This window comes from Rhinatrema bivittatum, chromosome 3 (genome assembly GCF_901001135.1).
Source record: "Rhinatrema bivittatum chromosome 3, aRhiBiv1.1, whole genome shotgun sequence".
Taxonomy (NCBI): Eukaryota; Metazoa; Chordata; class Amphibia; order Gymnophiona; family Rhinatrematidae; genus Rhinatrema; species Rhinatrema bivittatum.
In genome coordinates this window covers 559899607-559913194 of record NC_042617.1, presented here as the reverse complement: position 1 = coordinate 559913194, position 13588 = coordinate 559899607, and the positions used below count along the sequence as shown (strand labels likewise).

Here is a 13588-nt window from a genome sequence, read left to right as displayed (position 1 = left end):
AAACACAGTTCACAGCCTCTATGATAGTTATTCCTATTTCATAATCTAACAAGTTCTCTGTTTTCCACTTTTGTTTCCTTAATAAAATATTTGGAATTTAAGAATTGAGATGGTCTTCATAAACCAACCAGGCTGAATCAGAGCTGAGCTATGTATAACCATATAGATTGATATGTGATGAAAACAGAATGGGGCAAATGTAATAAAAGTCTTTCAGTAGATCAACCAATGAGATATTTGGGAGGGTTTAAATTAATGAGAGGTAGGTTTAGATTTCCTCTGTTTCTAAGGATGGAGTAGCTAAAACAAATAGTCTACTCCTGGATTCTACTGTTCTTAAATTAGTGATGGCCTCGTATAAGGAATGACATCTGTCGAGGGCTGTGCGCCAGTGATAAATGGTTCCACCTGTGCAGCCCCTTCCAGGAGACTCAATATTCTTGTCAGAACAGCGAGCGACTGTGGCAGCATCACCCATAAGGCTGACCCACACACCGCAAATCTGCAGAGCAAACCAGGATACTAAGCACAAAGACCTGCACAGAACCGATGTCAGGAAGAAGTTTATCAACCGAGAACTGAAGACCCTGCTGTTTTATTTTAAGACCTGAAGAGTTGTAAGTGCCTACATAGCACTCACATCAATAGAGACCTTAAGCCTCATATGTGACATGCAGTTTGCCCAAACATGTTTAAAATTATACATGCATGACAGGCGAAGGGGGCTTCCAAAATGGTCGCCGTTAACGTTTACTCCCGATGAGGCTTTCCACATTTAAACAAAACTTTTTCCTCTATAAAGTTCTTTCTGAAGTGAACCGATGGGGAAGTGAAAAGGGAAAGCTTGCACGTACCCTGAAAATTCTTCGCCGGTGGTTACCGGTCCCATCAAGAGATTTGTGGTCTTCACAGAAAGAGACTCAGCCCAGACTTCATGTACCAGTGAAACGTCCTTGGGAGGCGCACTGTGCATGGGAACGGAGTCGCTCTTCCCCAACTCCATCATTTCTCTTTCGCTGGATAGCTGGCCTCCTCTCGACCAGCCTCCACTCGAACTGGTGGTAGAGGCTTTCTCTGGGACCGCTGTGGATCTACGGCCAGAGGGATTTCATGGGACTATCGTGGGCTGCTCTACAATTTTGAAGCAGCCAGAGGTTGAGGGAATTGGAGTGATAGGGAGTGCGGCTTTGATGCCCATGGGAGCAGTTAATATTCCTCAAGCTACAGATCAAAGTAAATATGTGTTGCCTTTAGAAATCTCTTTCCAGACCTACTATAATTACTCTGGACTCTATATGGAAGGCAACTGCTGGTCTTTCTTCTCAATTGGGACAGTATGTAGTTTCTCAGCAGTCTCTTGCTTTACCCTTGCAAACTACACAAGAAGAGTTGGCAAAGACCTCCACGCAAGTTGCAGATGTCCTCATTAAAAGACAATGTTGGGACTATTATGAAAGGTCACACAGCTTTGCAATTTAAATGGAACTTTTAGATCAAAAAATATAAGACTGATCAATTTTCCTAGGCAAAAAAGCAGTGCCACCGTCTCAAATGTTGACAAGGTATTTCCTGGAAATATTGAAAATACCGGAGAACATTTTACCACCTATTGCAGAGACTTCCTATCTACTCTCTGCCAGGAAGAATTCCCAAATAAATTCTGCTCACCAACTGATTTTTTGAATGTTACTGATTTTTTCTGGAAGTTCTGATCTGGTGGAGATGTCTACTTCAACTTTATTGGCTCCGTTTGTGGTGGATTCTAATTGAGACCTTGTGATAATTCTTTCATAACAGAATTACCCCCTTTTTTTTTTTTTTTTTAAATCAAGTTAATATTTTTCCTGATGTAGCAAAAGCAACCCAGCTACGAACGCTGGAGGAATCGATTCGCGATGGGGGGACCCCGAGACGGGGAAAAAACCCAAAGAAAAACAGTGAAATTCTTCCGTGAGGGAAAAACAATGAGAGCTCCACAAACCGCGAGGCAACAGCTCCGTGGAAAAAAGGAGACTGAAGGGGGACCCCGTGTGGCTCCGGGGTTGGTGGCATGTTGGGCATACTCAGTGTGCCAGTCAAAACTTCTAGAAACTTTGACAAAAGTATTCCGTGCCAGGCTCCATCTGATGATGTCACCCATCCTGCTTGTCCTGGGAGAAAGAAATTTCTGCTCCTGAGGCCTGGCGTGTTACAACTTGGAGCCTTATTTTGGTTATATTTTCCTTGTAAATGTATGGTTAAGCTGAAGGGGGTCAAATATCTTTTTTGATCCCCAACTAACCACATTTATAGCTCTAAGGCAAAAATCTATTTCCTCTCCAGCTTTACTCTCTACTGTGTTATCTTCTCCATAAATGTGGATACATTTTGTATATTTTGCTGAGCTGATGCTAATGTAAGCCATTTTTTTCTTTTCCATAAAAAACTTTTCTTCTCTAGGCCTCAGTCGCCCTCTTCACTGTGGGTTAAAATGTTTTTAAAGTTCTCTTTACGCACTTTATGTAATACTTAGATTGTGTTTTCCTATTTTCTGTACAAGATTTTGTTCTTGGAATTACAGTAAAACCAATAAACAAATATATAAAATATTCATGCATGCATCACAGATTGTTTAAGGAATGTCTTCCAATGCCAAGGTTTGTGACAAAAAATGTAATCATCCAATGGAACTTATGTACAAAGCTTAAAAAAAAAAACAAAAACCAAAGGGCAAATGAACAGTTAATGCTCTAAACTGTGCTTCCCCCTGTTAAACAACCCCCCCCCCCCAAAAAAAAACAAACAAACATGCTAAAAGCTATGTAGATATGTATCTGTTAATAAGAGTCACATCAGGAAAACAGAAGGGAGATGAATAAAATTAAAATATGGTGGACATTATTTGTGACCTCATCATCCCAGTCCTCTCTCTCTCTACAGTTTTAGTACATCCCTGTATTTATTGGGGGGGTGTAGGGGATGGAAGGAGGGACCATTAACCACAAGTCTATGTTGCCTGTTTCATAGTGGAGTGATCTGATGCAGAGTCACAAATAAATACGGTGGGCAATGAAGCGAATCCTGTTCAGGAGCCTGTGTATCTGTCTTAACTCAGGGTCTGACGAATCCCAGGCACCAGGCCCACCATGAGTGACCAGAAGCTTCCCCGAGACACCCGGGATTTTCAAGCCCCACTCCAGCTCCCGCTGCAACTGACGCCAGGAGATCAGGCCCAAACTCACGAAGAGCTGCGCTAATCAGACCAAAAGGCAAAGCTGCTCCTCTGGGCAGCGGAGGTTAGAAGGTGAAAGGGAGGTGTAAGCACCTGGAATCAGCGGCTGGGGAGATCCTGGATGAGGATGGGTGGGTGGCATGAGGGGGGGTTGACAGAGGGAGAGAAAGAGAATAGTGGGGATGAGAGTGTTGTTGGGGGGGGGGGGGGGGGGGGGGGGAGACTGGGACACACGTTAAATTGAAATTAAGAGCATCGTTTGCTAAGCCTTTTCACAGAACAGGAAAACAGTCCCTTAAAGGAGCTGCAGCAGACTCCCCCCCCCGCCCCTGCTCCTCTTCCTCAACTGCTGGCTCCTAACTTTATGAATTGGCTATCAGATCTAGAGAAAAATTTTAAAAACCCGTCTTAATTACACTGTAAGCTCTACGGAGAAGGAACTGTCTCCCTTGTGTACCTGTACGGTGCTGTGTAAATCTAGTAGTGCGACAGAAATGATAAGTAGTAGTAATAGTAAATAAAGAGGAGTCTTGTCCTGTTACTGCTCATCGGCGATACTGAAATAACCTCCAGAAAGGCATCAGTGACCCAGGGACTCATGCAGCGGGATGGTCAGGTGCTGGAAAGTAGAGAGGCAGCCCTGTTCCCCCTCACCTCGGAGGACGCTTTTGAGGTTCAGCTTGGCCTGGCGGTGCAGATCCTCCACGCAGGGAGGCCGCGAGGAAGGAAGAAAAACATTCTCCTGCTGATGCCAGGGCGCTGTGTAGTGGACCGTCCATTTCTTCTCCTCGTCTAGATTGGAAACAGCTGAAAAGAGAAAAAAAGCAAAGAAACACACTTAAGTACCCCATTTACTGGAAATATTTCTATTAGCTCTTCAATAGGGTGGACTACCCTCCTTTTTAGTTTCTGGTCATGTTTGTTAAAATAATCCTTCCCCCTTTTCTTGTTCTACGTCATTTTTATAGGAACCGTGTACAAGATTTTTTTTTTCTTTTAAAGCAGTAGTAAAAAAAAAATGCTCTGCCCGGAGAAGCCCGGTGGACTGGATTATACGTAAGAGCACTTGTCCAACTGATGTACCCTGCAGGGAACGTCGGTCTCGGGCCCCCTGAATATCATTCCCTTCCCGACTGCATTGCTCTAGGAGGTGCAAACTTAACTTCTGCTGACAGATGTTCTTCTTATGGCAGCGCAACAGTGAACGTCTCTCTCCATCATTGTAAAACCTCTAACCAGGCGACTTCTAGCAACACAAGACACACGGAGCTGTTCCCAGAGGTGGAAATCCACGTGCGAGGTGCAGAGAGAAAGCACCGTGCCTACAAACCGGCATGACATTTGAGACCACGCCGGAGTAACTTATCGTGACAACACCTGCTTTCTTTTCTTTCTCAACGGTTACTGATCACAGCACTGACTGGCATTAGGGCAGACCAGTGCAAGTAGAGGCAAGTTCAATCTTTCCTCATACGATGCCGACTTGTGGTGGCTTCTCAAGCAGGTAAAGGATGCGAAAGAAGCAAATCATGAGTGGAAGATTCCACTCAGTGGTTAAGAATTCCTTAGCAGCTGGCCATGCGTGACTAGAAGCTGTGACCGCTGTAATGAAGAGCTGGAAACAGCTGTTCTCCTAAACTCATTTTGACATATGACAAAAGCTTCCCACTGGTTTGAACACTGCCAGCTGAAATCAGGTATTTCAATAATGCATCTTCACAGAATGCCAATCCGCGCAATGTACAGGTTAATTATAGGAGTTTAATGTATGCACCCTTTTTCCTCCCTTCAGGCAACATTCACCCCTTCCTATCCTTCCAGGGGCTATCCCCACCTCTTACAGCTTCTTTGCATCAATCCCTGCACTTTCACCACCTCCCTCCCACTTCTTTGCCCTGCTTCTAAGCACTCCACCCCATCCCAACTTTTTCCTCAGGTACTCTCCACTCTCTAGGTACTCTCCCACCCATCCCCTTCCAGTTTCTCTCTTCCTACCTGACCTAGTGCAAGGAAGCAGCCTCAGGGTGTGGCACAAGAGCCGTGGGTCTCCTCCCCCCCACCCCCGGCAGCACCAGAGCAGTTTCCCTTTCCAATCTGGCACCAGACTTTACCAGCTCTTCACCTGCACATCCCCTTCCAAAGAGCCACTGTTTGCACGCAGGCTGCAGACCTCAGTCATCTGCTGTAACCAGGGCCGGATTTCCAGTTACTTCCATTACGCACATGCGGAAGGATGCTGACCTCCACTGATGCCACTGTCTTCTGCTGAAGGAGAGCTTCAATTTGTATCTGGGGACCTCCCCCTCCCTTTTGCCAGAAGTTTGAGGTGGAACCCCTAGGGGTGCATCTATAAATCTGGCCCTGTTTGCTGCTGCCCCACTCCTATGTTCATTGCATATCAGTGATATTCAGCCAGAGACTTGGGAGTAGGACAACCACCGGGATCCCGTCCTAAGAAACCTGGGAGCCCAGCCCGATTTTTCAGTACCTGTTTGAAAGTATTTCAGGAGCATTTCACTATAGAAACAGAAGCTGAAAAACCAATACTAACTAACGCACTCGTTCCTAATTTCAGAATCTTGCACAGATTGCAGCTATCTGGCATGCCGGGGCCAGATATTTTATTTATTTATTTATTTAACATTTTTATATACCGACATTCATGAAAAAATATCATATCATATTGGTATGGGGATATGGTGAGCCTGGTGCGAAAAGGTTTGAAGGATGTGGGGCTGCACAGGGTAGTATATAGAAATGTATGTGCATATCTACCCAAAATGGAGGAATCTCAACTGGGAGACTACATGGGTCATTCTGGGGTTTATCTGAGTCAATGAGTATGGTACTGGAAAAAAACAAAACAGGACTTATCAAAATTTCCGAGAGCTCCTTTACCAAGGAAATGTTAAACCATCACAGATCAAACTGAAGACTAACAGAGCCCCTGAGACGCGGGACTAGTCAAGTTATCACCAACAAATACGAATTCAAATGCTAGGAAGTTGGAGGGGGGGGGGGGGGGTCCAGTGACTGGGGAATTGGACTTCCCTTAAATTCGAGCCCCGCCGCTGCTCTTTTGGACAAGTCACTTCCTTGTCATGAGTGGCAAACGAGGCATTTACCTTAGATCGGAGCCTCAAAGGCGTTCACATGAACCGGGGGGGGGGGGGGTGCACGCTGTCACCGACCGGTGAGTGACACCGAAACACGGCCGGATAGGGCTCTGCCACTCCAACCGGCAGGGGAAACCAAATCCTGCCCGAGCCAGGGCTCCACTCTCACGGGGGTCGCCCGAAAACTGGCGCCAAGGCTCCCGAGGTGAAAGTAACAAGGCAGCGAAGCGCAGCCTCCCCCCCCCCCCCCCGGCCACCAAACGCTGCCCCTGGGGACCGGGGGGGGAAAGGCTTTGCAAGGAGACAAAAGCAGCCGAAACTCGCCCTCCCTGCTGCAACTCAGAGCGATGCCAAAGTACAGCGACTTGTCCCAACCACAGGTCACAGTTCAATATTCAACAGCATAAAAAGCCACGACATTCACCCTTCACTTACTCCTTGTCTTGAAGAGCTTAAGAAGAGATCTCAGCTTGGTGTTCACCGACACCACCATGGCCAAGGTTGCATCCGGCGCCGCAGCCGAAAACCCACAGACGTGCGAGCGAGGAGCAGGTGGCTGCTTCTGTTTGTACTTTCCACAGCGGCGCGAACCCCCCTCCCCCTCTCCTCGCTATTTATTATTATTATTATTATTCTGTAATGCACCTTTGATGCTCTCTTTCTCTGACTGTTCCGGCGGTAAGGAAGCATCACCAACCCTTGAACATGAAAAAGCTGCCCCCTCCCCCCTGATCCCGGGGGGGGCTGTCTGCTCCAGCACGTGGAGGAAGAAAGAAAGAAAGAAAGAAAGAAGAAAAAAGCCCGTCGCCAAGTGCACAGATGCGTGAGATCAAGATGAGGGGGGCTTTCTGCCTCGGTGCTTCCTTCAGTCCCTTCTCGGGTTTAATCAAGCAAGGCAGCTTCTCCACAAAACAAAACACAAAAATGGGGAAGGCATTCCTGTCAGTCTCTTTCTAGCTCTTGCAGGGAGGGAAAGCAGATCCTCGGGACTAGAGAGGGGACGACGACACTTTCTTGGCTCGGGCAGAGTGCAAAGTGACTGCAGCATTGGGATCTGTCAACTCGTTCAGCGCCGCTCACAGCCCACAAGCCGAGCAGGATGGCGGCCCCTGCCCCTTCCCGCCTCGGAAGCCCGAGAACTTGGCGCTTTGCATTTCACCTCGAGCCTCCGGCGGAGAAGAATTAAACAAACTCATTAAATACAAGCTCATTATGACTGACGCGCCTGCACTTACAAAAATCATTCATTCTGCCTTGGTGCACCTTACATACTCTCCCAGATTTATTTTTTTTTAACCATAAAATAAAAACTTTTGCATGCACCATTAATCTCATCGACAAGGCAAAGTACGACTCTATAACCGGAATCGCGCCTCCTCGACGCCCGCGAAACTCAAGGGTAGCAACAGTTCACATTCGTCTCAATCTCTGATCTCTCTTTTCAAAAGGGATCCCGTCGTTTCGCGAAATCCCAAACAGCAGGATATGTGCTCTAGCAGGACAAGGCCAAGCCCGAGAGGGCAGCGGGTCTCTACTCAGGCAGCGCTCGCTTTACCAGGAAGAAACTCCAGTCCGAGCAAGGGTGCACTGCTTATCAGCAAGACAGTGCCCGGGTCACCAGCAGCACAACAACAGAGCACATTTTTTTTATGGGCCTCAAGCCTGAGTGTCTGCTTTTCAGCCCCCAGGAGAAAGCTGTAGAGCAGCTGGGACCTTGTAAATCGTAGTCACTGTGAGATTTGATGTGGGTTGTTTGTATTTATTTATTACTAGGATTTGTTATTCGACTGGGGGAGTCGCAGCATATCATATTATACTGTATAAATAACACTATACAGCACAGTAAAAGAAAATAGAAAAACAGCGGGGTCAAGGGCCAGAGTGCTGGGGTGCGGCAGGGATCAGGGGTGGGTCTGTTGCCTATTAGAGCAACTGGGGGATGCTGCTGGCTAAGGAGAGTAAGCTTGGCAGAAGAGCCAGGTCTTTACTGTACAGTGAAATGGGGGTTATACATCAGTATGCTCTCTTCCACTCACACACACACACACACACATTTTCTCTTATCTTCTTTCTCCCTACTCCACTCTCCCCTCTCTCCCCAAACACATCCTCTTCCCTCCATTCCGGACCGCAATGCTCTTCCCCCTCCCTGGGGCACTCAGGACACTCATTAGGGAGCAGAGCTCCGCTTCCTAATGAGCTTTCTGCTTCCTGCTCCAATCTCGCTTTTTTCCCCCCCCCCCCAGGCAGCATGCAGGGAACAGGAGAAGAGGGCCTGAAGCTGGAGCAGGCAAAAAGGAGCCATTCTGCTCCCTAATCCAACTCCTGGACTCCCATGGAGCGCAGAACAGGAGGGGAAGGGAGTGAGGTTAGAGCGGGCATAACAGAACAAAAGAACTACTGTGCACCCTCATCCAGGCAACCTGCAGAGAACAGGAGGGGAGGGGGTCAGCACCCAAAGATTTCTCGGGTGTTTCCAGCGACCTGGAGATTAAATTGAAATCCTTAAATCTACAGGTCAAACCCGGAGAGTTTCCAAGTATGAACTACTGGAATTCACCCTTAATACCTTGATAACGTCAGACTGTGTTTATACTTTGGCAAATCTGCATTAGCAGCTAAATTCCATAGAACGGTTTAAGCCAAGGTTTGTACCATACCGCGTTATCTGCGGAGTAAATTTAATTAAACTCAGACCTGCAGTGCTTCTCTAAAACTCGAGTCCGCTGAAATTAAGGCATCACGGAACTGAAACGAGGAGATCATCGCTGGGTAACCCTCTCTTACCCCTTCATGTCCCGAGTGCCTCCGTGACACGCTCAGCCACTACACTAACTGGGTTTGCAGGGCAAGAACATGGGCTCACAGCTAGGGGCACCGGCTTTCTAGCCATCTGACTGGCACGTGCACGCTCTGCAGCACAGCTACTCCTTACTTCCTCTCACTCGCCTGTTTGGAGAAGTCTTCAAGAAAAGCCTGAATCCGAGAAATGCCAGCAGTGACGGGAGAATCAAAAAATGGGCGTGTGGCTCGACTATAGGATATTTGCCAGCTGGTTTCTGCTCATTCCTTTGATAAAGTCATGGGGACTTTACTTACCAATGACGTTATAAAGGCTATGTTAGTTTAAAGGTTGTATATATGAAATTTAGGACAAGGAGGTGTGGATGTGACTGGTCACTTTTTTTTTTTTTTTTAAGGTGTCCTGTGGTTCACTGGGGCCATAATCGCGACCACAGTATTTATTTATTTATTTGACAGCTTTTCTATACCGGCGTTTGGAAGTACCTTCACAATGGTTTACAAATCGAACAAGAAAACTATAACATAATAACATTATAATTCAAATTATTATTAAGTAATACTAAAAAATTCAAATTAATAATAAAATAGTTAATTAAAAAATAAAAGCTTAAAACAACATTGCATTAATATTAAATTACTAAAAGAGCATAAAAGAAAAATACAGAGTAAAATAATAAATAAGAAAATGCCAGCTATTTGCTCTGAGGATCACCTTCCATTTGTTTAAGGGCCTGTATGTATAACCAAGTTTTCAGGTCCTTTTTAAGTTGTCTGTAATCTTGCTGTAATCTAAGGTTTACGGGCATTGCATTCCAAATTTTTGGTCCTGCAAGTGAAAAAGCCCTATCCCTGACCTGTGTGAGATGCGCTGTTTGTATTGATGGAATTGTTAATAAGCCTTTGTTCGCTGATCGTAGCGCCCTTTGAAGTGTGTGCAAGCGTATTGTGGTGTTAAGCCAACCTGCCTGCTCACCATATATTAGTTTGTGTAATGTGCTGAGAACTTTATACTGTATGCGTATACTGTAGCATGACAGGTCAGAATCGTTTTTCACTCAACGCACAATTAAACTCTGGAACTTGTTGCCAGAGGATGTGGTTAGTGCAGTTAGTGTAGCTGGGTTTAAAAAAGGATTGGATAAGTTCTTGGAGGAGAAGTCCATTACCTGCCATTAATTAAGTTGACTTAGATAATAACCATCGCTATTACTAGCAATGGTAGTTTTTGGGTACTTGCCAGGTTCTTATGGCCTGGATTGGCCACTGTTGGAAACAGGATGCTGGGCTTGATGGACCCTTGGTCTGACCCAGTATGGCATTTTCTTATGTTATGTTCTTACCCCTTACTCTCCACATCATGAGAGAAACAGCCACTTTTACTTGGTCTTGGAAGCCAATATTGATATCCTAATTATCTACAGAGGGACAGCAGGAACAGCTCTTAGATGGGCATTCGGGCTACAAAAAATATTCTTCCAAGTCAAAGAAAACCTTCCACAATCAAGAAGCTGCCAAGCTAGATGGTTAACAAAAGCATATTCGAGCAACAAAAACAGGAAAAACATTCAGAAGATGTTTAGGTTTTTAAAAACCCTTTTAAGGAGCGTGTGTGTCTCTCCCATTAATAACTTTCCTATTTGTGTGCTACTATCAACACATTTTCAGGGCATGGTTGGGGGCCAAAAGGACTGGACATGGGCATTTTTTTTTTTTTTATTCCAGATCCACATAGTCCACAACTGTTTGCAAATGTTCTCTAATAATGTTTTTGTTTTGCATCTGATCCACGCCAAATTTTTACATCAGGTGGTGTACAAGGATCATCGCAGGAGTATTTCTGGGGGGTATCCACATATTCCATTAATACATGCATGTGATTACACCACAACTTTTGGCTTTCTCTCCGATCCACAGCAAACTTTTTAGGATGTTGGGGTGGGAGAGAGGGACATGGAGATTCTGTCAGGGGTACTGTTTTTTGGATCCATGAATACATGCACACACAATTACACTACCTAATAAGGTTTTGGGGTTTGCATCTGATCCACACCAAATTGTTAGGACATGTCAGGTAGATCATCAACATCATGACTAGTTTTTTGTTTTTCAGCCCACATTCCACGAATGTGCAAGTGCAGTTTTATCACCTAACAACTTTTTGGTTTTTCCATCCAGTCTGCATCTAATTTTCAGATGTCAGGGAAGAAAAGAAAAATTGAACACGGGGAATGTGCACATTTCAGAAAGCAGACCCCATTAGTACTGTGTGGAGCATCTAGTATATCATGGTTGTAGGATGTATCTTACATGGTTAATAATTAATATCTCGTATTTTGTATCTTCTCAGGTACAATGTGGCAGACAGAACACTTTTATTCACCTTACCCTAAGCTGCACCTCTTGTCCTGAACCAAGCTATCCAGCAGATCACTGATTAAGGAGCCCAGGAAAGAGAGACAGACCAGCTTTCCCCCTTTCTAAAGGTTTGTATTTCACCTTTCTTTCCTGAGAAGATGGCAGATGCCTGGAATAACCCACCTTCAGGGATAGGAACTTGAATAGCAAATGTCAGCAGAAAGACCAAATTGGCCCATCCCAGTCTACCCAGTTGTGATTTTTCCATTGTGGGTGGTTGAGCTTATAAATCCCCATATTCTCCCCCCCATTTGACCACCAAAACTTGACAGAGCTTAAACATGCTTATGGTAGATAGGAAGAGAAAATGGTAATGAATAGGGAAAGGGAGAAGCTGGCTTACAAAGCTATGGAAAAGCGTGGAAATGGAAATATATATGTCTGCTCATCTACCTGCAATGGCAGAGGACTAGAAAGGACAGATAAACTGACTTGGATGAGGCACAGTCGCCTGCAGGTGGCCAGGCCTGGGTGGACTGACAGATGGGAAATGTCCTTAGCCACAGCAGTCCAGATGCAAACTAGGCAGAGCCAAATGGTCCTTATACACCAGTGTTTATTATGTTACTATGAGCTGGTGTTATTTTATTTTACTTCCTAATTCAATTTATCATGCAGTTTATCCATATTTTTATTATTCTTCATTCAAATGTACACTTACAGCCACTACTATAAACGACCCTTGATGTAAGTCTTCAGTACTTTGACTTCACTTTGCAGCCAATTACTGAGGGTAATTTTGCTTATGGCATCACTGTAAAATGTAATACAGCGTAAGCCTTTGCTTTTAATCCTTGAAAGACCTACAGTAGCTATAGAACCAGGATTAACTGTATAAGCAGTAATGCTGCTGTAAGAAAAACACCATGCGCCCACGGCTCCATCCTCTTTTTAGAATTAGCTTTCCAGCTGACCTGTTCCACTGCAGCCATCTGGGACAGACACCCCCCCCCCCCCTTACAATCACACAGCAGCCTTCAAAAGCTCGAAAACCATCTACATGACAATCAGTCTGATAATATCTCATCTACTGCAAAACGGAGATGGCCATTCAACGGGACCAGCATTCCTCAATTCCCAATCTGCTCCATAATCTGGCATCGCTACTTCAAATCCTTATACAGCGCAGAAAAAAAAAGGGAGTCCACAGAGAGGGAACAGCAGGACCTTCTATTTAACACCGTCCTTCAGGGTATCTGGTTTGGAATTATAGGGGAAGACTTCACAGATGCTCCCTGAGAAAGAAGCAGTGCTTCCCTCTTGCACACAGGCAAAAATGAAGCGGAGAGGCGTGTTTGGATGAGAGGCAGAAGCCAGGTGTGGGGCAGTCAGTGCTGCCCTCTTCAAATAGAAGTGATGCACGTGGGGAGACAAACTACAGGTACACAATGCTGGGGGTCTGTAGTGGGAGTCACCACCCAGGAGAAGGACCTTAGGGTTCTTGTGGACAAGACTTTGAAATCCTCTGCCCGGTGTGTGGCGGCAGTCAAAGCAGTAAATCGAAATGTTAGGAAAGGAATAGAGAATAAGACGGAGAATATCATAACGCCTCAGTATCAAGCCACGGTGCGACTGAACCTTGAGTACTGTGTGCCGTTCTCGTCACCCCAGACATAAAAGAACTAGAAAAGGTGCAGAGGAGGACAATTGAAATGATAAAGGGAAATGGAAGAGCTCCCTTATGAAGACAGGTCCAAGCTCCTCAGTTTGGAGATTATTTATGTGAAAGGACGTATTTCCCATGTCCTCCAATGTTCGGGGCGGATTACAATAAAACAATCATAATAAAATGAACATAAAAATGAATAAAGACGTGGTTAACACAAATAAACAGTGGAAAGCCTGGATATTAAAGTCTAAATAAAGATGACAGGAATAGGGAAGATGAAACAACAAGAATAAGAATGATAGAAGTTTATAAAATCATGAGTGCGTGGAATGGGTTAACAGGGTACAGTCATTTACCCCTTCGAATAATGCTAACTCCATGAAACTAACCACCAGCAGATTTAAAACAAACTGTAGAAAATATTTTTTCACC

The 13588-nt window shown here is 45.2% G+C and overlaps 1 protein-coding gene across 6 annotated transcripts in view; it reads right to left on the bottom strand.

The window, feature by feature from the left end:
• The window catches only part of NHSL1 (NHS like 1), a 374547-nt gene that overhangs the window by 74885 nt on the left and 286074 nt on the right, over positions 1-13588 (bottom strand). For 5 of the 6 annotated variants that reach the window (XM_029596468.1, XM_029596471.1, XM_029596469.1 and 2 more), the window contains exon 2: positions 3866-4018. In XM_029596468.1, the coding sequence (XP_029452328.1) occupies positions 3866-4018 (153 nt within the window). Of the gene's footprint in view, positions 1-3865; positions 4019-6762; positions 7813-13588 lie in introns of those variants that run through there. The other variant, XM_029596472.1, reaches the window with a different exon arrangement.